Source organism: Mesocricetus auratus, unplaced genomic scaffold (assembly GCF_017639785.1).
Source record: "Mesocricetus auratus isolate SY011 unplaced genomic scaffold, BCM_Maur_2.0 Super-Scaffold_100013, whole genome shotgun sequence".
Lineage (NCBI taxonomy): Eukaryota > Metazoa > Chordata > Mammalia > Rodentia > Cricetidae > Mesocricetus > Mesocricetus auratus.
In genome coordinates this window covers 9,531,454-9,556,658 of record NW_024429196.1, presented here as the reverse complement: position 1 = coordinate 9,556,658, position 25,205 = coordinate 9,531,454, and the positions used below count along the sequence as shown (strand labels likewise).

Below are 25,205 nucleotides of genomic sequence, written 5' to 3'. Positions count from 1 at the left end.
GACACCTCCAAGTTGTGCAGACCTGGAGGCTTGTGGACTTAAGGGGATTGTAGCTGGAGGTAGAGTCAGTGTACAGGGGATAGGACATGCTCCATTCCCTTACTAGTCTCCCCTTTCACTTACAAGTTTTCAGGGGCCTTTCCTCCCCTTTGCCCATGCTGCTATTTAATGGTTTGAAAGCACGTGTAATATTAATATGATTTATCACTAGAAAAAAGCATCCAGGCTTCTTCCATAAGCTACTGGCCTTCTGAGGCAGAGGCTGTAGCCCATGAAGGTTGGGTGTGTAAGCCTAACATACTCAGCTGTTCTGGGATCAAGAGGGTGTTACCAGTCTGAATAGAGGGATACAATTCACAGGTTTGGCCGTGTTTTTTTCCACTACACACACAAAGCATCCACTAATACCAGTGTAATTACATAATTGAACACATATACACAAATTATCATATTAATATAAATGTAAATAAATGAAAAAGTCATCAGTATAAAACTCATACTTATGTTTGAATGACAGCATGTTTTTTTTTTTTTGGTTTTTTCGAGACAGGGTTTCTCTGTATTGTTTTCGAGGCTGTGGGTCCAGCCCAGCTTCAAACTCACAGAGATCCGCCTGCCTCTGCCTCCCGAGTGCTGGGATTAAAGGCGTGCGCCACCACCGCCCGGCACGACAGCATGGTTTTTATGTTTAGTGTTTTTCGCTATTGATTCTACATGTTGATTTAATGCTGTATTAATGGAATAACTTTTAGCTTTCAGAAAGAGTTTTTCTTTGACGATAAAGAAGAGCCTGCCAACCACAGGAGAGGCCTTGATGCCAAGTATTTAGTTGCACTCCCTAAAGGTAAGATCTTCTCTAAATGGCTTGGCAGTACCTGGGCACAACTCGGCCATGACTCTTGCACTGAAGGATTCTCACTAGCCTCCAGCCTGTGGTCTCCGCTGTCCCTTCCTCTCCTCTCCAAGGAGTAGCTCTGGTTTAGGAGCCTTTCCTGAATATTTTACCCCCATCTTTCTGGGGTTTATTCTTCCCTCCAGTTGCTGCTGAAGGCTGAATGAAGAGGAGAAGAGAGAGCACATCGACCCTATTCTCTCTTTGGCCTTTAGCCTTCCTGAGGGGGCTGGGAATGTGACTCGGTTGGCAGGGTGTTTGCCTAGCATGCAGGAAACCTGGCTTTGATCCCCGGCACCACATAATCTAGGTTTGATGGCACCTGGGGACATGTAAAACTCTGTCTCAAGGGAAAAAATTGCTAGGGAGCAACAGAGACGGCTCAGCAGGGGTTGAGAGCACTTGTTCTGGCAGAGGACTTGGGTTTGGTTCCCAACACCCATATGCTGGCTCACAACTGTCTGTAGCTCCAGTTTCTAGGGATCTAGCACCCTCTTCTGACCTATGTAGGCACCAGACATCAACATGGTGCACACACATACATGCTGGCAATATATTCATGTGCTTTAAGAGAGAGAGAGAGAGAGAGAGAGAGAGAGAGAGAGAGAGAGAGAGAGAGAAATAAAGTTGGGTAGGGAAGTGGGGAGGATGTTGGAAGAGTTGGGGGAGGAGAAATGATAAAAATGTATTATATGAAATTTTTATTAAAAAATATAAAATTAAAATATTTTTAAAACATTCTAGCTGACTTTCTCTAAAGGCAGCTGGTCAGCTGGTCTCCTAGGCTCCCATCCTTCTCCATCGGCCCTTCCCCCACCCCAGTGCTGCTCACTTTCCCTCCCTGCTTCTTCCCAATATATGGGGTTTATGCTCAGTGACTTGTAGCTTTCTTATTTATTTATTTTCCTGAAACAGGGTCTCACTATATAGCCCTGGCTTTCCTTGAATTCATAGAGTTACATCTGTCTTTGTCTCCCAAGTGCTGGACGAAAAGCATCACTGATCTGGCTTTCTTGTAGGCAACAGAGCTAATGGATACTATTAGGCATCGTTTGGAGTTTTAAAATATCTTATTCCATGTATTAGTTTGTGTAAGTGTGTATCAGTGAGTATGTTCCAGAGGATGATTTGGAAATTAAGGGACAACCTGTGGAGGTGAATTTAGTTATTTCTTTCCACCATGTAGGTACTGGGGATTGAGCTCTGACCACTGAGCCATCTGAGCAGCCTCAGCTGTCATCTTTTCTGGGTTATGCTTTCCATTGGCAGCAGCCGCACATGTGTTAAGCTACCTTCACCTGCTCTAAACTGGCTCCCTCTGCTTTTCACCTCTGACAGGACTTAAACATGGCCTGTTCATTACTTCCCAACAATAACTGTAGTGTGAGAAACTTGTCTGTATCCAAACAGAGCAATGGAGCCAGCCCTTCCTTGATTAGAAAAATCAAGTTAAGGGAAGAACAGGTTTTTTTGTGTTTTCCCCCCTGTGCTCTGAAAGGGAAAAAAGGTTTAAACGAAATTAGAGCAGAAGACATTTTCCTTTAATAGAAACCAAATCCAGTTTCAAAGGCACACGGATGACCTGGAATGTATCCCAAGGAGCTAAGCAGATGATATGCCCAGACAGAGTCTTCTAAGGATGGGCACTTGGAAAAGGTCCAAGGCTTGGCCTGAAGGCAGAACTTAACGTAGCATGCTTCAGTTTTTCCTTATCTGTACAGCTGCCAGGTGAAATGTATGCTTCATTGTGTAGTGCACCCAAGGAATAGTGTGAAGAATTGCCAGGCTATACATAAGAGTGCCCAGAAGTGTAGCACCACCGCCCCCATATGGGGGAAATGTGCCCAAGGTTCCAGTAGGCATCTGAAACTGGGACAGTGCTGACACTTTCTTTCCTGTGAGTGTATGCATATGATCACATTTAATTTGTAGGTTGATGACCAATATTCCACATTGAGAGTTACGTGGCTGTGGAGCCTAACTCCTGAAAGACTGCAGACTGTGCCCTTAGTTTGAGAACACGAGCCTGACACTGGAAAGCAGGGCTGACTATCATGGCACCACTTCCGAGGGAGGAGGGGGCCCATGCTCCGGTTCATGCTCCTTGAGTGTTCAGGAAGGCAGATGGCTAGATGTGTTCATGGTAGGACTATGCTGTAGAGGATTCACCCCAGGGTGGCTGTGTGCTGCGGCAGGAGGTGAAATATTCCTTCAAGCTGTTCGGAGAGTTTGTAAAGGACAGAGGCACCCAGTTTCATCTGAGACAAAGCTGTGTTTAATGTCTAGGATTATGATCAAAACTAAGTGTAAAAGAGAAGAGTTTGGTTTCACTGTAGCTGACAAGTGTTGCCTACATCTACATGGGAAACAAAGGTCATTCCCCATCAGTGAAAGCCTCCCTCTTCCTGCCCCAATTCCAGTGTGGTCAGGAGACAGGAAGAGCTGTTGGTTCCTGAAAACTCATACGGTAATTTCAACTATTACAACATTGCAAACATAGAAGGTTATTGACCAGTTTTATTCCAAAGTTCATACAGTTGATTCTGAAAATAAGTACAGTTTTTCCAAATTGAAGCGTTTAACCATATGTACTAAATAGATTTGTGTTTCTAAACTCATGAAGTTTTAGCCCTCTACTGATGTTTTGCTGTCAGCTTACTGGCTGCACATTAATCTACTGATATTTTAATTATTGTCTGTGACCCTATGGCCCTGCAAACAGCATCTCACCAACCATTCAGGCTATAGCCTGGTAGGGCTTCCAGTCCTTCTCCCTGGCTTTGCTGTAGCCACAATACATAGGTTTAAATTAAGCCTCTATCATTCTATTTATCAGTTATTCTCAGGAGTCAAAGCCTGGGTTTTAGACTCAGGAGTCAAAGGCTGGAGTGAAAACCTGCTAGCTCAGAGAGGTTCAGTAGCAACTAGCTGACCTTGTTTTTTGGCTGGAGACACTATAAGAGATAAGTCTTTTCCCTTGTCCCAGAACCAAAAGACAGCTCTAGTCCCCACCTTTTCCTTCCTGTGTGTCTTCTCTATCCAAATTGCTGCCCTCTCTATGACTAATTCCAGTCAACTAGTTTCTGGCTCTGCCTCCCTGATTCAAGGTAAACTTTATTTAACTTATTTATTTAACAATCTCGAAGTGTCACAGTGCAATCAAAATATTCCACAACACTCCACAGCACCTCAAAAAAATTTCCCAAGTCCCACCTCGGCCATAGGCTTCTTTCTGCTTTAGATTTGATGTCCTTGATTAGGAGCAGGTGTGTTAGGAAGTGCTGGCATCCTCAGCAGAATCTGTCAGTATTCTGACTGTTGGTTCTTAGCGGTATAAGGCTGACAAAGGAATGAATTACAAATCCGGGCTTTGTTTTTGTGTTGTTTGTTCATCGCTGGCTGGTACTTGGGCCCTCAGACAAGCACTGCACTGGCTGTATCCCAGCACCATTTTATTTCAACAACATAGAGTTTTATGTTTGTTTTTAAGTTTGTAGACACCACTTTGTTCACTTAGTGAAATCTTTCTGCTTCTGTAAAAGAGAACGTTAAGATGGCTGTTTCTTTTCTGTCTTGGACTCATCATATCATTAACATTCTTGTTGATGAAGGGAATAAAAATCTTTACTACGAAAGGGCCATTGAGATGCCTCAACCCCGGCCATCAAATCAGATGACCCAGAACCTACAGGGTAGAACGAGAGAGCTGACCCCCAAAAGCTGTCATCTGACCCTGCACACCGAAGTCATGGCACACATGAACCTACAAACACACACAGACAAACACATACAAATAAATATAATATGTATCAAATTAAATACATCTTTGCCTGTGTAAACATAATGTTAAATAGACTTTCCATTTTAGAATTAAGAAGTAAAGGTACATCATGTCTCCAACATTACTATTAAAATATAGTGCATGCATCACACAGTTCATCACGTAAACAGTATGAGTCATTGGCTCCTGACATTCACACAATTGTGTGTCCATCACCATCGACGGTAGTAGAGTGTCTTCACTATTCCACAAACTCATGTCCTTGAGCCATCACCCTTCCCTGTGAGGCCTCTGGTTTGGTGATTACTTCCTGCCTAGTACTGGCACCCTCCTGTGAAGTCACAGCAGAGTTTAAATCACCTCCAGTCAGGCCTGTGCTCTCAGGCTGTCCTGGAACTGGGAGGAGCCTGGTCTTGGCAGTACATTATCACTGAGTCTTCTATCCAAGCTCTGATATACTTGAGTTTGAGACAGACTAAGTTAAGTGCTGTTTTTAACCAAAGCTCCCTTGTCTCTCAGAGTGAGTAAAGAACTAACTGTATTTCCCAAGACAAGCCCTTGGAAGATCGAATTATCCTGAATACTGATGGTCATATTCTTCTTACAAAGACTGTCTGGCAAATAGGTACATGAATGTCAGAACCCCCACTCTCCAGTTCCCTTAAAGGCCTTAATTGAAAACTGACCCATGAACTCTTATCAGAAAGGCAAAAAACTTGTGGATGCAGAAGGACCATTCAGAATTACTCAAAAGAGCCCATGGCAGTTGCTGTAAAATGGATAATTTAGTTTAATCAAAATCAATACATTTGAAAGCAAATAGAAACAAAATTTCTTTTATGGAAATTAGACCATCTATGCTTGCTAATAGCTGGCCTATATCCTGACTGTGCCATTTAGGAGTTTCAGTTATGGTACAACATTTCAGTCAATTTGATTATGGATGTAGACTCTAACTTTAGAAAATATTTTTTATTGCATGTGCTTAGGGAATTCACCTTGAAGGATCTTAGGATAAAGATAAATACTGCAGCTTGCTCTTAAGTGGCTTGAGAGTATAATGAAAGTTCCACCGAAAGGGGGAAAGGAATAAAATAACATAGTAAAATGTTAGCATGTCACAAGGGGTTACTTAGAGAGCTTCTAAGTCTGAAATCACATAAAACTGTTTAAAGAGTTTAAAGGGTTAGGATTAGGATTAGTGTTAGTTTTTTCCTGTGTATATGTACATGCATCATGTATGTGCCTAGTTTTTTTTCATGTGTGCCTTGAGTGTTTTTCCTGCATGTATGTGTGTGCACCATGTGTGTGCCTTATGCCTGCAGAGGTCAGAAGAGGGGACCAGAACCCCAGGAACTAGAGTTACTGATGGTTGTGAGCCTACATGTGGGTGCTAGGAATAGAACCGGGGTCTCTTAACTGCCCTCTTAACTGCCGAGCCATACCTCTATCTCCCTCAGCAAAAATTTTAAGGCAGATAGTCATTAAAAAATAAATACCCAACTCCAGTCGCTGAGTACAAAGACCATTATGAAATCACATTTATGTATATGCAGTTTGACTCATTGTTAAATTGGCCACTTAAAAAGCATCAATAGAAATTGAAGTGGGTTTTAGCTACCTGACAGAGACCTCGACTAGTATGCAGGAAGACTTGAGTTTAATCCCTAGCAGAGCAATAATAATTACTAATTAATTAGATAGCACATCTTAATTGCCCCTTCATTCCATTTCTCCTATGAGTCAGCCTTTCCTGCTAACTCTACTCCATGTCCTGATACCCCTCCTTCGTCCTGGTGGTCCCTTAGCTTTTCCCTCTTTTTCTGCTAACTCCCTTAGGCCCTCTTAAGAATTGATATAGTGAAGACAGAGACAGATTAAGAGCCATTCTCTGCCGAATTTAGCCACCTCTCCAAAGAAGGAATTGCTTGTCATCTCAGTCTTCCCTGTAGTCAATGTTCTGCTAGAGCCTTCAGCCACACCAAAGCATTTCTCCTGGCTCTCCAGTGACTCTGGGAGAATCACACCATCCTCCAAGATTACAGGGTGGGAGCGAATGTTACCACTTCCTTCCAGCAAAGCTCTAGCAGATTCTTGGGACCTGATTTCAACTGTGGTTAAAGGAAACATAGTCATGTACTGACAGATGCTTACAGATTAAATGATAGGGTGAAGTAAGAGTGGCTGTGTGTGCATGCTAGGAGCTTGCAGATCGCCCTACGGGAGCTGATACATATACTTTGCAGAAGTTTTTCAGGCTAAAAGCTTCAGATATATCAGTAAACATAACAAAATTTAAGATAGACACTGGGATTCCTGACAAGCAAAACAAACAAACAAAAAACAACCTTACTAAAGAGGCCTTGTTGGCTAAGCCTCCTGTGACTGAGTGAAATACGACTCAGTCTCAGCCTGAAGTGTGATGTGTGTGTGCAGGGGGCTCACCTGTTTAGTGTCTCCCTTCCTACCTGGAAACTAACTCCAAGGGAGCAGGAAGCTGTCAGTGTTGTATGGGAGCTGAGAACGAGTGCAGAACCACCAAACACTACACTGTTTTTCTTCTTTTCTGTTCTGTTGTAGTTGCAGAATTAAGAAAAATCTTCGAGCCAAAGAGAAAAGACTTTTTAGAGATGAAAAGGTAACATACTTGTGTCACTCACAGAGACATTTATCACAGCAGTGATTAATTGGTCCCTTAGCATCGTTTTCCACACTCATGTGGGTTTCTTTGGTCTGCTGTGCAGAAAAGAAAGAATTGCCAGGCGCTTAGAAGGAATAGAAAATGACCCCCAGCCCATCCTGCTGCAGAGCTGCACAGGGCTAGTGACTCATCGACTGCTGGAGGAAGATACCCCCAGATACATGCGCGCCACAGACCCTGCCAGCCCTCACACTGGTGAGTATGTGACCATGCTAGACAGGGTGCTTGTCATGTCACACCTTCACCTGCCTGATCCTGTGCACTGCAGAATGAGGTGCCTGACACCAGAATAAAAATTCCAACTAAGACGCTAGAGGAAGGAAAAGTTGACTTTGACTCACAGTATGAAGGGATACAGTCCATCATGACAGGGGAGGCATGGTGCAGGGAGCCAGACGCAACTGGTCACACATACCCACAGTCAGGAGTCAGGGGGTGGGCGCTATTGCTGTTGCCCTCATTTTTTTAGTTCTCAACTTTTTTTTATTCAGTGGAGTGGTGCCACACACACATCAGGGTAGATGTTCCCTTCTCAGCTAGATCTCTGAAAAATACTCCAAATCTAGTCAAGTTGATGACGCATATTAAGCACAATAGCCAACAGCCGTACATTGTGTGGTTTCTTAAGTTTATCAGGCTCCTTTAGATAGGGGCCCATCAGAGGCACACATGGTGTCCATTTCTCCATACTCTCATGTCTCAGCCCAAAATCTGCTGTCAAGGACTATTAGTAAAAGCCTGTTACTACTCTAAGGATTCATGCAACAAGGCCTTCTATTTTCATGTGTGCAAATGTGTTGCATATTGATTTTCAACACGCTGAGCATTACTTGACTTTTCCTTGGCCGTGCCCAGTCAGTGTTACAGACATTAATTACCCAACCTGACCTAAAGGGAGCAATGCAATCAGAACTGAGCTTCCCAGCCTGGTACTAGGCTCTGAAGTGCTGCTTTTCCTAGCCATTGCTTTCCAGTTTTCTCTTCAGAGGGGGACTCCTGATCTCATGGCATAATGTCACAGTTCGCTGGTATTGGTGGCTTCTGATAGAGAACCATGTGAAAAGTCAAGCATCTATACCCAAACTCCATACCCAGAGACAAACCCTTGCATATATAATGTCTTCATCCATATGACATTTAATTTGACCATCAAATATAGTGAGGAAATTAAGGTTTGTTTTTAGACATAAGTTATGTAGCCCACACTGGCTTAAACTCACTGTCGTCCTGCTTCGGTCATATGCTGGTGTTATAGGCATGGACAACCAAGAAAGGATTATTTATTAAGATGTTAGGAATCAAGTTAGCCAAGAGATGAGGAAAGGACATACTCCTCTTTGCATTGCATACCAGCCCCAAAGTAAAATCTGGTTATTCTTGTTCGAATCCAAAAGAAGTCTTTGGAAACTTGAAAATATAGCCACATGTTTCATTCAAGTGGACTTAAAACACAGATAAAGAAAACTCCAAATGATGAATGGATCAGTATTACTTAGAACAGTGTAGAAATTGATTTCCCGGCCTAGTAAGTGGCTGAAAGCTCTCAAATGCTCTCATAAACAATTCAACATTTTGATATGTATGTGTGTTTGCATGTGTGTGGGCGATTGGGGAAAACCACATCTGTAAGTGCAGATACCACTCTGATCACTGTGAAACCACAGTCCATCTCCTGTTAAATCAACAAACGGTCTGGTGTGTACTGTCTTTTCTAGAAGAATCTGAACTTGCCCTTTGGCCTCATATGAAATATTAAGCTCAGAAACAAAACATAAAAATAAATAAAGGGGAAAAAATGTGAGGCTCTAGAGGACCCTGGGAGAGTATGGGGATCAGATGCCGTGTGGCCCTCTGCTTCCCCACTTTTCCTGGGAAATCCCAGGCATCTTCCATCAGCCAGCCCAGGTGAGATGGAGCCTTCAGGCTGGGCCTCCCGTGAGTGCTGGGCAGTGTGGAGGGCTCTGCATGTTACACGGCAGACTGTGCTTAGCCTGCTATGTTTTATCCTGTGGTCTTCTTGTAGGGCGCTCTAATGAAGAGGAAGACACTCCCGGGTCTTCCTTAGAAAAACAAACTCCATCTAAGTACTACACAGAAACCTCGGGCATCCACAGTTCCAGCTCCATGGACACCCACAGTCTGGAGTCCAAAGCGGAAAGGATCGCACGGTACAAAGCAGAGAGGAGACGGCAGCTGGCAGAAAAGTACGGGCTGACCCTGGACCCCGAAGCTGACTCGGAATACTTATCGCGATATGCCAAGTCTCGGAAGGACCCAGATGCAGGTGAGAAACGAGGAAAAGATGACAAGCAAGAAGAATCGAGCAAGGATAGCAGTTCCTTGCACTCCAGGGCAGAGCCGGGTCCCAGGACCAGCTTGATAGAATCCCAGGACCACGCCTCCCTAGGGAACAACAAGTCTGACCAGGAGCTACTGCTGAACTTGGAGAACCAGCGGCGAGTCCAAGAGCCCCCGGTTGCAGAAGATAGTTCCCCTGCCTTCTTTTCTGGGCGAGGCACCTCCTTACCTGAAGTGCCAAGGTCCCCAAAGCAGATGTCTAGCTCACCACTACAGCAACCAGCCTCCCTGAGCCACCCCAGTGATGCACCAGTGCCCACGGAGGCCCGAGCCAGGTAAGCCCTGACCGCTTGTTCTGCCTTGGTTATCTCAAAAGTCTCCACCAGTCCCCATTCACTGTAGAGATACTTTGTAATTTCTTCAGTATCCCAACAAGTTCTACACAGAGCTAGAAGCTGGCCACCCTCTTCAAGCAAGCAACAGCTTTTTATGGGTGTTGAGAAGGGCTGGGAACCGGAGTCAAGAAAATTTATTCTGGGGGCACAATTGTGTGTGACACATAGATATCTGTACAACACATATACAAGAATGAGCATATGTTTATTGTATTTAAGTACATGTTGGGGGCATCTTTTGTTGTGTTCACTGGGATATGGTGGTAAACATGTACTCCATCTTACAGGCAGTGATATATCTGTGGCAAACATTTTAGGAGTTGACATCCTAAAATGCTCCAAGCCTGTCCTCATGTACTTAGTCATGTGGACTGGAACGTTTAGATACCGGCCTCTGAGATAATTAGACTCCATAAGGAGGTCTTCTGAAGACATTTGTTCAGCCTTAGGACTAAAGTACTTGACACTGAGAAACAGAGAGACCCATTCCCACGTATTTTAAAGAGGGATGTCTTGCCTCGAAGTGCACGTTTCATAGAAGTGCTGTGCTCTGTTTAGATATTTATATGAAAGGAAATCATGTACATATTTTATTTATTGTGTGCGTGCATATATGTGAACGTGTACATTTGCAGCTTGATGTGTTGTGCTTGTGAAGGTCAAAGGACAACTTGCAGAAATCTGTTCTCTCCTTCCACCATGTGGGGCCTGGTGATCAAACTCAGGTCATCAAGCTTGGTGGCAAATACCATTACCTACCTAGCTGCCTTGCCAGCTGGCCCTCTCCATATGATTTGTGTGTAGAACAAAGAAACTCAACAGATGCTCACTTAGAAATAAAAGAAAAAAAAATAGGTCCATCCAAGAAAATGAAGACTCTAATCTCAGATTTTCTTATGACAACTGTTTGATATTACTTCCTTGTGTGGGAACAGTGTGAAATATTACTAGTGAAATGACAGTTTGAAGGCAATATATATTTGTTTCGGAAGATTTTAGTATTCCATAAAATGATGGAGAAGGTTTTTAAATTAAATGCTGGATAGAGGGATGGATGCTGTAGGGTCCTTAGCTCATGCTATCACATGCTTGGGAATTGATGCACATTTTATTGTGAAGAAAAAGAAGAGTATACATGTAAGAAAACAGGGGTAGGCTATAAGGTAGGCCCAGCCCCACTTTTTGGATGCTTCCAAACCCTTTGAACTTAAAGTTTTTCATCATCTGAAGAAGGCTGTTCCCAAGATGAACTGTTGCCTGTGAATTCAGCAAGGGTGAGTGTGGAAACAAAAGTGCCAAAACTTTTTGAACAACAATATTATTATCAGTGTGGCAGATGATCCTGTGGGTTACTCAGCCTTAAGAAAAAGGAACTCCTGCTCCTGACAAAGTCCTGAATCCCAAACTCTTATTTAATCCTTTATGCAACTCTTATTTTCTTATTGAAAGACAGACAGACAGGCAGACAGACAGACAGACAGACAGACAGACAGAGTTGTTATTCTATGAGGGGAAGTGCAAAAGCTCACAACCTGGGGTCCCCGGCGGCCGTGTGCCTGAACATCACCTGTCACCTCATGTGTGTTATGTAACTAAAGAAGGAGAAGGAAATTTAACTGACAGCCTGTTCTCAGAGCTGACTCTCTGGAAAAGCCTTGTTTGTTACCTCCTCATCACTGCACCCCAGTCCCTCTCCAGCATTCTGTCTCCCAGATTGTGTCCTCAGTGGCTCAAACCCAACAGTGGAGATGTCATGGAGAACAGAGCTGAAACTTCACCTTAGAAGAGTTAACCTTTGGTGGGTTATAGTCTGAACAGGGCTGGCCTTGGGTGCCTGGGGACAAGTAAATCATACCCCTTGCCTTGAGACAGGGTAGCATTCCCTATGTAGACCAGGCTGGCCTTGAGACCTTGCAGAGATCTAGCCTTCTTTGCTTCTGGAGTGCTGGGGCTCCAGGCACATCTTTCTTACCTGCTACAGTGCCAGCGTTTGCTGGCCGGACTCATCTATGTTACTTCTCAGAGCTAATCTACCTTTGTATTCTGCACGTACCAGAGCTCAATGACATATGTCAGATTAGCCAAGTGTGAGCTCGTATCTGCCCCACTGGGTGCCTTACTCAGTGATGAAACAGCAATGCATACTGCCCAGGCAGGTAGAGCACAGGGGAGACATGGGAGTTCTCCCCTCACTGTTTGCTCACCCCCTGATTTGAGCTTTGAGTCCTGAAACAATATCCAGACCCTCCAGGCTTCGTGGTTCTTGTCACAACTCATTTGTCCATGCCCTGTTGAGATGTCTGCAGCAAAGTGTAGTGCCTGGCATTCGTCCTGCCTTGACTCCCGTCAGCTCCGGCCAGCAGCTCTCTACCATGTCCTGCGACATCAGGGCAGATCCTAGGAAGCAGGTCTCAGATCCATTCTCCAGAGAGGACCGTTCCGCTGCTCCTCACAGATCCATTCTGTTACCAGGAAAATCATGTTCACCTCTCTGCTACACCAAATATCTGCTGTCCAACCTTACCCCCCAATTTTCGCTGCTAATAAAGGTTAACTCATTTCTTTTGGGTTTTCATTTAATTCTGGCAAGTGGCAGTTCCACTGAATAAAATGCCAGCCTGTAATGTATAACAGTTGATGCTTGCAAGTGAGATTTGCAGTGTAAACTATGTCTAGGGCTGTGGCCATTGCTGTACCCACACTTGTGTACAAAGCAGCAGTTTCCGACACATGAGACTCATCAGTTGGCAAGACTGAATGGTGTGACAGAATCCCACCCTTCTATAATCAAAGCTGGTGAGCCTTTGCTATCACAAAGGTTTTATTTGTTTTCTTTTGCTTTTGAAACAGTGTTTTACTGGGTAGCTCTGGCAGGGCTGGGGATGGGGGGGCTACAGATGAGGAGTTCTTCCTGGGGATACACTTCTCCACTGGCCAATACACCCAAAGGCCAATCAAAGACCAAGCCATTGGTCTGGAGTTACTGCTTCCTTGTTCTGCCCTCAGTGACTCCACAGTCCTCTCCCAGTGGAGGTGGCCTCTGCACAACAGGGTCTTGGCTCACCCCTGAAGACTTCCAAATAAAATTTAAGTCTGGAGAACGTAGCTCAGTTGGTAGAGTGCTTATCAAGCGCACATGAAGCCAGGGTTCAATTCCCAGCTCAGTGTGAAGCAGTTTGCACAGTGGTGGTTGATGCCTGTAATCCTAGGACTGGGAAGTTTGAGGCAGGGGTAGCAGCCATTCAAGTTCATCCATGGTATTGCACCAATTCAGGGGCGGCTTTCTGTGTTTTCTTTGTAAATCATAAGAAGACACAGTCTGTGGCACGGTTATTCTTCCTATAGCTACTTTACATTAACAGGCTTTCCGTGCCTATAATTTTTATCAAAAGTATCTCGGCTTGTTCTTAATGACTGTGTTACATTCTGCCCTTGCATTGTGTCTGACTGAGAGTTAAGGGACAAATGTGTAAGCCGAACGCCATCTTAACGGGATACAAGAATTTTCATGATTAGGATGAAGCCCTGTTCACTCTTTTGCCTGTGTTGCCTCTCAGAGTCTTTAATGCTGTACTTTATACCTAATAGGAGTTAAATAAACATTTGTCTGATTGTTGATCGGGTTACAAAATGACATTTGTAACTGATAAAGAAAAAAGGGCATAAAAGGAAATGTGTAACAGCAGACGAGATTCACTCTCACCAAGTTTCTCTTTATTTACTCCCTTTTTTTGGTGTGTGTCCATTTGCATGGACACTTTTTATATTTGTGTGTTTACCTGTGTGCCTCAATGAAACTTATGGAAGTTAAGTTGCCTTATATTTTAATCCCAACTTCTCATAAGTGTGCCCAGAGTATGACTATAACAGACTCATGTCAGTGACTAAAACTCATTTTCTCCTAGTGGCCTTAGGTTTATGTATTTTCACTTCTTGCTTTTTTGTGGTGAGCCAAATGACCAAGAAATTCCAAGAAGTAAATGTAAACTCTAAAGGCACCATGTACGTTGTCTTTTCAAAGGCCAGCTTCAGCACCTTAACTGAAAGCAACCTTTGGATTTTGCTTATAGTGAAATGATGTGGGCGTGGGCATCAGCATTTTAATAGCAATGTCTTCAAGTTTTGTTTCTTGTACATGGTAGTACAGGGAAGGCCACCCGTGAGTGGTTTCTACAAAAAGATGCCGAAGGGGATACACCTTCACTTATCAACTGGCCTTCCAGGTACAGCCCAGGTTGGAAGTGTGTGGCTGATGCATGGTGGGTGTCTTCCTACTCCTGTCACCTCTCCTTGCCCTGCCACACTTAACTGACATTTGTGCTCCTCTCCCTCTTTGCAACGTCTCAGAAAACCATGTTTTCAAAAGTAAGCAGCTTCCTAGTCGTGTGTTCCCAGATTGCCCTGTCCACATTGACACTTATCCTCTGTCTTGGTTCACTTGTCTCTGTCTCAACACGCTTTCTGGCTTGCTCACGTTCTCGCCAACTCGCTTCAGAACTGGCCAGCAGGGGGCAGTGATGAACACCTCCTGCAGGCCATCCTCCCCTGCCCTCATCCCTTTTCTGCACCCGCTTCAGTTTGCCTGTTTCTAAACCAGTAGCTAGTTTTCAATAGTTAAATGTAGGGCATGTGGCCTAGCAGCAAATACTTCAATCATTTCATGATGGAGAGAGGCGGAAAAGCTAAGAGTGAGCAAGTCACTGGCCAGACAAAGGTCCTGTGTATCGAGTTTCTGACCCAGACTTTGTTCTCTTGAGATGGCTTCAGATAAGGAGCACAAGGGAGCTTGACTGCAGCTCAGTCTTCCCAGCAGCCACTGCTGCCTTGTCTCAGGGAAGTGACAGCTCTGAGTGCTTTTTCCAGACACCCGCAGTAACTACCTTTATGTGTGTCTTTGGTGTTCCCTCGAGGAAGTCTGATGGCTCTTTGAAAACAAAGCATGCTGTAGGAATTGAATAGAGCCTAATGGGGCCATTCTATAATGTGTAAATGATAAACAGTCACTTTCACTCACCCGTCTAAGTGAAGTGAGACTTTTACATTTTCCCAAGGAGTCTCTTCTCCTATCCCCAAAGCTGTGTGTAATTCCTAGAATTGGGCCTGGGAAGGGCAGGTAAGGTTCCCCAAGCCAGGGTTCTTGGTTAGCCAGCTTCTGCAGAGATGGGAATGGTCAGTAACTTTTGACATCATTTTCAGTTTTGTTGTCAAATATTTAAAAATCACAAACAACCCCTCCTAAGTTTGTTTTTAATTAGGCTGCAGCGTCAATGAGAGGGGGCTAAGGGCTCATGATTCTCTTAAAAAATGCCTTCTTCCTAACATTCCTGTGATGGTGTGGTCGTGAGTAGTGACATCCAAACTGGCCATGGCTTGGGTTCAGATGACATAGTCAGGTTGGCATCAAAAGCCTGCGAGTATGTACTTAGTTTTTTGAGAGGTGACTAAGCAATGTAGCTCAGTTGGAAACACAAGGAATCATAAGTGCCCACATACATATCCAGTGGGGCAGTGAAGTGGCTGTCTCCCCCAAAAGTGTGTTTCCTTGGTGCAGCCAGCCACCCCCACAGCCCACTCCTGGGTCTGGACTTGTACAGAGTCCTGACGTAGGCATTGCCTCCTGTGCACTAATGCCTACAGTGATACGCCTGAATGAAGCCTCCTGGGGCTGCTAGGTATTTCATTAGAAAAAGCCCATTCACCCCGCAGGATAGCATGTGACTCGGCTTCCCTGGGTGGGGAGACTTTGGGGCCACACTAGAATATGAATGCAGATTTGGAGATTTCACTTCACTTAACTGTCAAGTACTAGGTGTCTGTGTTCAATACCCAAATGCGTTTCCACGCGTTGCTCTCTCTGCATTGATTCCAAGGCCATCCGTGCTCTGTGCATGCTCCCTTCCCCTCGGGTGATTACTACACGTCACAACATAAATCCTATTTTTTTCTTAAGAGTTAAAGTTAGAGAAAAAATGGTGAAAGAGGAGAGTGCTCGCAGCAGCCCTGAACTGACCTCAGAGTCCTTAATTCAGAGGAGGCAGCAGCCAGGACCTGCGCATTTCCTGTCTATCCAGTCAGAAAGCTCCGCCTTCGATAGGGTCCCCAGCAAGGTAGTAAGCGCAATACGGCCAAGCCGGAGCTGTGTCCTGCCAGCTGATCCTGTTCATGCTGTCAAGCTGGTGACCGTGGACATGCCAGGAAGCACATCTGAATGCAGCTGGGTAGAGTCAACCACCCCAAATGTCATAAAATCTACTACCTTGAAGATTCTAGAAGGTGGGTCGAGGGATGCTTCAGGGTTGCATATCTGTGAATCAAAAGCAAAAGATGTACTTGCCCCTGAAACTCTGGAGAGGAGCCCCAAATCATTCTTGACCTCGGAAGATGACAGCCTGGTGAGAGGCCACGAAGACCCCTCTGGTAATGAAGATTTGGATGAGTCCACCACTCGCTCCATCGCTGTAGAACCAGAGAGGGAGCGGCGAATTCAACACCAGCCCACTCAGAGAACTGGCCGGAGTGAAATGGTTTTGTATGTTCAGAGTGGTCCTGTGTCCCAAGATGCCACATCGACCAGTCACACAAAAGAGGCCTCTCCAAAGAAGCGCAAGGTCCTGGCCCGCTCCCTGTCTGATTACACGGGCCCCCCTCAGCTCCAGGCCCCCAGACACAAGGATGCAGTCCCAAAGCAAGAGCTGGAACTGCGGAGTTCCGGGGCAGAAGGGCCTGGTGCAGAAGCCAGCGTGCTGGACACCAGAGTCTCCGTTGCCCAGCTCCGAAATGTGTTTCTGGAGTCAGCCAGAGCCAGCAAGAAACCTGAACTGTAGGTGATGTTCCCAACACCCTTCCGATATGTCACTTGCACGTCTTTGGCAGACGATTCACTTCTCCACCCGTGGTGTGTCCTGTTAGCTTAGCTCACAAGTGTGTGCAGGGCAGAGTGTACAGCAAATGGCTCACACACTACCATTCTGCTTCTGCCTACTAATTGGGATCTGGAGGAGTGGGTCTCTGGAATGTTCCACCTGCAGGTGCGATGCGCATGGTAGCAGCATGTAGAACCTAGTGCTCTGTGTCTTCCACTGAGACGCGTAAACCTTTCCTCTGTTCTCTCTCTCTCCTCCCTCCCCTCTCCCTCTCCCTCTCCCTCTCCCTGTTTTGCACTCGCTGCCCTGTGGTCCTAAAAGCCAATCCCGGGTTGAGAGGTCAGCTGAAGGAATTGACTTGCCCACGGAACGGGAGAGAGGGTCTCGGAAACCAAGACGCTACCTTTCTCCTGGTGAAAATAGAAAAACTTCCGAGCGATTTAGAACTCAACCTATAACATCAGCAGAGCGAAAGGAGTCGGATAGGTAGGCACGTGTGTGTACTTCCAGCAATTCAAACACGGGGTTCTCACTACCCTGGTGGGCCTGATGCTGTTGGCATAGGATTCCAAGATAATTCCGTCTCAGCTGTAAGGATACTTGTTTTGTTTATGGAAATGTATTTCCAAAGAATGTCCACTACAGTTCTGAACTGACCACAGATCAGGTGAGGAGAAACACTTTTCTTCCTTCAGTGCTTCTCATTTTTTGTGCTTTCATTAAACCAGGGTCTGAATTGAGCATAAGGGATTTTGCATTCATCTTATAAGCAGCTTACTTTTTGTGGTTACACTTTTGTATGACGTCATCATATGCTGATGTATAGAAATCATAAGGTTCACCAGAAATGTGCCCTTAGTCCCACGTAATAACTTCTTGTCGGTACTACTTTTTCTCCCACAAGGTACGCACCAGGCTGGGGTTGTGTGTTCACGCTTCACCGTGTCAGCTAACAACTGTTGGTAGCCCCAGCCAAGTCTTTAAGACAGTTACTTGCATCATGTTTCATGTATAGCTTCTGTGCCCACCACTAATCATCATCACTATCTGTTCCTGTCTTTCCTAGGTACCCTTCGGGTTCAGAGGTGCCAATGGTTGAGGGCAAGTATCTCTTTTCTTTTTATTCTTCCACATCTTGTCCAGATTAGATGTAAGACCTAAGATCTGGGGCTTTTCGGGAGATGAAACCAGAGCCTATCAGGTTCTTGCTTTCTTCCAAATTGCCTTGCTATGAACCCTAGGTGAAAATTTCAAATCAGCCTTCCCTTAGGTTTTGATGGAAATTAGGAGGCTTGTTCAGTGAGCAATACAAAGCAGCCGTTGTGACTAAAGACGAGGGTCTCACTGGTGACTGCAAGGCAGTCTGTTCCTAAGGTCCCTCCTTAGATCCTCTTAGACTTACAACAAGCGTCACCGGTCTGGACACAGTTTGGTTTGAATTGCGATGAGAAAGCATGAGCTCCTCGTGATGGGGAGACTTCCCATTTGTGAAGTCAGTTCACCTCCTCTTGGATGCGAGGGCTCGCCAGGTCAGTCTTGAAAAGCATTCCCAGAGGGCGGAAGCCTGCGCTTTCAGATAATGTTCAGTTTTCCTCTCGTGGCTTTTTACAGATGAAGAAAAGGTAGATGAACGGGCCAAGCTGAGTGTCGCTGCCAAGAGACTGCTTTTCAGGGTAAGGTGTGCCGCATGGTTTGCTTACAGCCCATGACCCCTACCGCGGAAGCTTCGCTCACAGGGAGCCTCAGTGTCCTCCTCACCCTCTCCACCTGTTGTTCTCTCCCTGTGCCGAGTTAGTCAGCGTCTCCTTACTGTAACAGAACAGCTGAGGCTATCACGTCTTCTAAAAAAGAAACGTTTTTCTCAGCACAGTACTTCCGAGGTTCTGCCCTATGACAGCTGGTCCGGCTGCTTCGATCCTGTGAGGAGGTGGTGGGGGGAGCTGCTCACCAGCTGGTGGCAGGAATGAAACAGAGGAAGAGATAGGATTCTGGGATCTTGGGGGGCAGGGGTGGCCCTGCTCTCAGTCCTACCTCTTACGTTCCACCAGTACCAAGCTGGGGACTGAGCCTGTAATGCAGACCGTCTAGAGCCAAGCTTCAGGGTCTGCTTTGACTCGTTTGACCACCCAGCTGCTCCAACCTGAAGTGTTCACTTCTGATGGCAGGGTCCTCTCACAGGTCTCCCTCGTATGGATTCTTCAGAAGAGCAGCAGACAGATTCCTTGTTACCCCAGTTTTTTTCTTTGAATTCATGGGGATTCTACAATGTTTTCTAACTGCAGGAAATGGAGAAATCATTTGATGAACACAATGTCCCAAAGAGACGGTCGAGAAATGCGGCTGTGGAGCAAAGGCTGCGTCGCCTAAAGGACCGCTCTCACACCCAGCCCATCACCACAGAGGAAGTGGTCATCGCAGCCACGTGCGTCTCTGGGGGAGCTCTTAGCCTGGCCTGTGCTGTCATCTTTAAAGGGAGATTCAAGAGTTTTCTGTAAGAATGAGGCAGTTTAGCTAGGAGCCGTAGAGAGGGACATACTTCATACTTATTTTTGTTTTGGTTTTTCTGCTGTTTGAACAGTAATGGGATGTAGGTCCTGGGGCTGTCTCTGAAGCACTTGTACCCTTTCACCATGGAAATATAAAACACGAAAGGAGGTGAACCATAGTGAGTCCCAGGTTCGTGACTATCAGCTCCTAGGCAGTATATGTCCACATGCATTATCTTCTGCCACAACCCAGACATTTCATCCTTAAATACTGTAGTGCATATCTCTAAGCGATAAGCATTTATTTTGTTTTTTAAACCATAACCAAAGTGTCTAAAAATTAATTGGCAGTTGGACACTTTCCAAACCTTGGGAGGCCCGCATTTGGGCAGTCTGCTCAGGTGTGTTCAGATTGCCTTGACTGGTTCATTCAAAGTTAGCAGCTCCAGTCAACTGCGGCTACTTACTTGTTTTGATAAAAAAAAAAAAAAAAAAAAAAACATTTCTGTGGACTGTTGAAATCCCGAAGAACCTCTGACTGCAGGCTTGCTATTGGAACCTGCTGTGAGGTTGCCAGCCTTCACTTGGTTCGATTGTAACAATCCTGGGGTTCACACACCCCGTGCGTGCTGGGCAAGTGCTCTACCACTAAGCTGCATCTGAGCCTAGGCTCTTCGTTTTCTCAATACGTTTATAGACAAGCACATCTGTCTGCTTACCTTAGCCTCCTTGCATATCCGTTTAACAAGTAATTTCATGGATTAGCTGGTAAACACTGTGAAGCAGACACCCATGGAAGCAAAACAATAAAGGAGAGGGAAGTAACTGGCTGGCATGACTCAGTGGGTCTACTTCGATGAGCACGTTGATTGACAGGGCCACTAGTGCTTCTAAAAGCTAAACTGAGACTGTTCTAAACTGCAGCCGGAATCTCCTGAGTGGCCGTGGTTGACACTAGCTTTTGAAATGACTTCGGAAAATGAGACTGTTTGTTCTAAGTTGACTCCTTTTCAAGCTTACGCCTCTGCTTGTCCCATTTACTCTGGACAGCCTCTGCCTCTTGTCCCCTCCGTCTGTATTGCTTTCCCAAGTTCTTTTGTGGTTTGTTTTCTCTCAAAGTGTTTAGCAAATATTTTTGGTAAAATATTTGGTTTTTGCATTTCTGGATTTGCAGCTATGCCTTCCTTAACGCCTCTTTTCTTCTCTCTCCTCATGAATGCTCTTCCTTTGGCCATTGCTTTTAAAGTGAACCTATCCCTGCTTCGTGTCCTGGGGTCACCCACCCTGTAATGGCGAGACTTCCTAGTCCCACTGTAGCTAGAAGCTCTGTGCAGCCTGCCAGGTACCGGACACACATAGCTGCATGTGGCACCCAGCGCCAAGGTGCTGGGCAGCAGATGCATCTGGAAGCCTTGAATGCCTTTCATTTGTTTGACAAACAAGTCAGTGCAGTGAGTGTCCCTGAAATGTTTGATGTTTTGTCCTGTCATAGTGCGAGGTACTGTTAATTTCATGACTGTGTGAGAAACATGTAGTCCATCTGCCTGCTTCCTGTGTTGGTGCTAGGATCATACTAACTCACTTACACATCTTTTTTTAACATAAAAAAACTTTATTTTTCTTCTAAAATACTAACAAGTAGAGACTAATTTAAAAACAGAACATTAACATGGATATTGAAATGTTGATAAGATCTAGTTATTTTTTAGTATGTATACACATAAATCCATACTAAAACCAAATACTCCTGTTTTCTGATTTGAATAGAAAGGCAGTGCCATTAGATTTTAGGACTGGTTGTAGACATAATAGCATTCAGTTTTAAATTGTGGTGTTTTAAAAAATTTATATCCCCTTTGTCTTAACTGTGATGAACCAAAACACACAAGCTAAAAGTGAGACTCAGAGACATAAAGTGACAGAGTTAGAATAAACTGGCCTGACCCAGAAGCAGGGCTGCCTTGGGAAAGATGTTTTGGCCCTCCCAGTTTGTACTCTTGAGCCCCTGGAAGGTTCCGGTCCTCGGGTGACCTTGCTTGCTCTCGCTCACTGCCTTCATGATGTCTCTGGACACAGAGACTGGCCTTTGGTCTAGGACTGCCTGCGGGTCAGTGACTAATTAGAATAAAGGCTGAGCATCCTTAGTGGAGGGGAGTGTTTCCGGGGCGGAGGCAATACTGTCTTGTAGACCTTCTGGGAATCGAGCTGACCTCCTGGGCTACAAGCCTCCTCTCCCTATCAGTGGAAGCTATTATTATTACTATTGTTGTTGTTGTTATTCTGTGAAGCTGAGCATCGAACCCAGGGCTTTGCACAAACTAAGCAGGAGATCTACTACCACTGCCCTGCTCTGTAATCCCAGCTGGGGCTTGGGGGATGTTTAATAACTTGAAATTAGATGCAAACAACTTCTGAAATTGGTAGAAACCTGGGAGACAAGTATGTTTAAAAACCACACATTTGGCAAAACAAAACCCTGCTTTGCAGAATATGTCATTGTCAGGAGACCATGTTGTTCCTAACTGCTGCATCTGTAGAGGATGCTTGACCTGACCTGGGTAATAACTTTCTGCCTTTACCTTTAGTCCCTGTGATAGGAGCCATCCGGGATTTCTCTGTAGGAAGCTAGATCCAGGCTGACATTGGTTCCTTCAACAGGAAATTTCCTTCATAGAAATGATTCAGAGCTGAAGGTCTGCCTGTGCTAGAACTGATGGTGCTAGTTCCAAACTGACCCTGCTAATCACCGTCTTGTTTGCTAGCCTGTCCCTTTCCCAAGTCCATGTAGGGAAAGGCAACCCTTTCCAAAATAAGGGACTTTTTAAGACAGTTAATAAACGAATTGGTAGTGGGCTTTTGTTTGCTTTTGTCTCAGTGGCTGACTTTTCTTTCCTTCCCTCTAGGTTACAGGCTCACCAAAAGGCTTTAGCCAGGGGCCAGGCAAATGAGGGCAGAGAGTCTGCTGAACCAGGCGAACCTGATTCCTCCACTCTGAGCTTAGCAGAGAAATTGGCCTTGTTTAACAAATTGTCCCAGCCAGTCTCCAAAGCCATTTCCACCAGAAACAGAATAGACATACGGCAGAGAAGGATGAACGCAAGGTATCAGACTCAGCCGGTCACCCTTGGAGAGGTGGAGCAGGTGAGTATGTGAGATCTAACTCCAGTGTAGGGATGTGTGTGTGTGTGTGTGTGTGTGTGTGTGTGTGTGTGTGTGTGTGAACCATACCAAGTTTGCTTTTCTTGTTGCTTTCATAACTTGCTTGGAATGAGTCCATTTTGGAGGATATAATAGCGAGGCAAGCTGCTTCCCTGGAAGATTGTTTGTGATGTATTCCGTGTGTATAAATGTGCAGGCTGGTTTTCCAGTAAGAGGAGGTGGGAAGCTGTGCACAGGTGTTTTATGCCCACCTGCTCCAGTCCCCAGATGATGATGTCCCTGAACTGTGTCCTCCCAGGTGCAGAGTGGAAAGCTCATCTCTTTCTCCCCCACTGTGAATACATCTGTTTCTACCATGGCCTCTGCAGTTGCTCCCACATACGCAGGGGACCTTAGGACGAAGCCGTCTGTTGAGGATGGCGCAAGTACCACTGACTATAAGCTTTCTTCTCCCGTGGAAAATTCAGACTCTCCAGTTAGAAGCATTCTGAAACCACAAGCCTGGCGGCCTTTGGCAGAGCCCAGTGGGAGCAAAGGAATGCTGGGGGAGTCTGGAGAGGCAGAAAGCAAGAGCACTCTGACTGCAGCAGACAGTGGCGTTCAATCATACAGAGCCTTCGAGGAGGAAGCCGAGCCCTCCTACTCCATCCTTGGCAGAGTCAGAGAGGGTGATGGCCAGAAGGAGCCGAAACATGCCATTCTAAGGAGGGGGAGCGTAGAGCGAGGTAACCCTCCTGTCTCCCACCTTGGTGATGAGGTGAAGGGGTTTTCCACTGCTAAAAGCGGCTTGCAAGAGAATCTGGACCGGAGGGACAAGCAGACCTCGGAGGAGGACGTAGATGTGGAGAACGTCTTGAGAAAGTTCTCACTCACAGGTAAGGCCTTGTGGCTTCCGGCTTTCTAAGGGTTCTGCGGTCTGACAGACTTGCTGCGCATGGTCCCGTTGGCTTCTGTTCACGTTGGCTCCTGTTCGCTACATCTAGAGAGGGTTTATCACGAGAATGGATCGAAGTTCAGTGAGTCATCCTCCTCTCCCCAGACCTCTCTTCCCCTTGAATCGGACACAGTCAGTGAACTGGCGGAGTCTATAACAGAAAATTGGCTGCAGCTCTTAAAAACCCTTGAAAAGGGTTTCGGGTAACTTCGGTGACATTAACTCACATAGTAGCTTTCTGAGCTCCTTGGCTGGGTTGACCCCTTTTATTAAGTTGATGGCACAAAAGTCCTGCACCCAGGCAGTACAGGGAATAAGGACTTGGAGCAGTATGCTTTCCAGACTCTGCATGCACTCTGACCACACAGATTGGTGCGTGTCTGCACAGACCAGGCAGCTTCCATTCACACACCCTGATAGCATGTGCACTGCGATGGGCTTGGATTGTGAGCGCAGTGCACTAGAAATGAGGAGTACTGTGCAAGAGAGGTCAATTCCATTGTGCAACACAACTGACACAGGCTAGCTGTTTCTCTCAGCGAGTTGAACTGCAGGTCTGCATAAGCCCCAGCGGCCTGGGTAACCTGCCATACTCCCACAGCCTGACTCAGGGAGTGATGTTGACTCGGGTCCTGCACTGTGGACTGGATGCTGCTGGGGGAGTGATGTTGACTCGGGTCCTGCACTGTGGACTGTGAGTAGCTGGAAAGATGCTTGCTGGGGCAGTGATGCTGACTCCTCTCTCCTTCTCTCCAGCAGCAGAGTTTGGAGAACCTGCTTCTGAGCAGACAGAGCTGGTTGCTGGGAAAGTACCTATTCAGGCAGAAACCCCAGGGTCCCAGAAGCAGCAGGATTCCTCTGAGCAACTAGCAGAGAAGCTCTTCAAGAACCCATGCTCCATGTTTGCTGCTGGAGAGGTCAAAGTGCCAGTAGGGGAGACTTTCCTGGATTCACCCAGCAAAACCATGTCAATCAAAGAAAGGTAGGTAAGCCCCTTTGGTGATTGACAGGCAGTGTTGGGGAGGGATGCAGACTTGCTGCACCAGGACGCGGAATGCTAGAAAACCCTGGGAAACCAAGGCATATGAATATGAGTGGCACCTAATTTAGCAAAGTTAGAGAGATGACCAGTCCAGACTTGGGGGAAGAATGAACAGGGATACCTCGTTTGTCTGTGATCCCTGTTTATTATTTCATATCCAGTTCTCTGGGAGCTGAGATTTTGCCTCTTTCTCCTATAGAAACACATGTTTCAAACTACAGGTCCAATTATCCTCTGACTGTCTAGGTTAAATAAAGAAAGAATGAAATAGATTCACATAGGAGATCTTAGTCTTTGAGACTGGAATCTATGTTTGGTGTGTTTTACAGGAAATAAGATGAATTATTTTTTTGCTAAATTTTTATTGTATTTACTTATTTGTGTGTGTGTGTGTGTGTGTGTGTGTGTGTACTTAAATGTGTGCCATAGAATATGTGTAGAGGTCAGTGGACAACTTGCAGAAATAACTTCTTCCCTTCCATTATGTGGGTCCTGGCAATGATTGGTCTTAATGCCAGGCACCTTTACCTGCTGAGCCATTCCACCAGCCAAGCATTTAGAAATTTTCTTTTCCTTCCTTCCTTCCCTCCTTCCTTCCTTCCAAGTTCCTCACTCTCCATTCTTCTCTTGTTTCCCTCTTCCCCCTTCCCCTCC

General features: G+C 45.6%; 1 protein-coding gene across 9 annotated transcripts in view; it reads left to right on the top strand.

The window, feature by feature from the left end:
* Svil (supervillin) overlaps positions 1-25,205 on the top strand; it is a 193,409-nt gene that overhangs the window by 119,269 nt on the left and 48,935 nt on the right. For 4 of the 9 annotated variants that reach the window (XM_021236005.2, XM_021236006.2, XM_040755346.1 and 1 more), the window contains 14 exons: positions 753-844; positions 7,254-7,311; positions 7,418-7,569; positions 9,398-10,007; positions 14,210-14,290; positions 16,018-16,887; positions 17,252-17,416; positions 17,997-18,031; positions 18,542-18,603; positions 19,213-19,352; positions 20,663-20,758; positions 22,320-22,557; positions 22,874-23,450; positions 24,266-24,491. In XM_021236005.2, the coding sequence (XP_021091664.1) occupies positions 7,304-7,311; positions 7,418-7,569; positions 9,398-10,007; positions 14,210-14,290; positions 16,018-16,887; positions 17,252-17,416; positions 17,997-18,031; positions 18,542-18,603; positions 19,213-19,352; positions 20,663-20,758; positions 22,320-22,557; positions 22,874-23,450; positions 24,266-24,491 (3,260 nt within the window). In that variant the 5' untranslated portion in view covers positions 753-844; positions 7,254-7,303. The remainder of the gene's footprint in view (positions 1-752; positions 845-7,253; positions 7,312-7,417; positions 7,570-9,397; positions 10,008-14,209; positions 14,291-16,017; positions 16,888-17,251; positions 17,417-17,996; positions 18,032-18,541; positions 18,604-19,212; positions 19,353-20,662; positions 20,759-22,319; positions 22,558-22,873; positions 23,451-24,265; positions 24,492-25,205) is intronic. The other 5 variants (XM_040755350.1, XM_040755349.1, XM_040755352.1 and 2 more) reach the window with 3 other exon arrangements.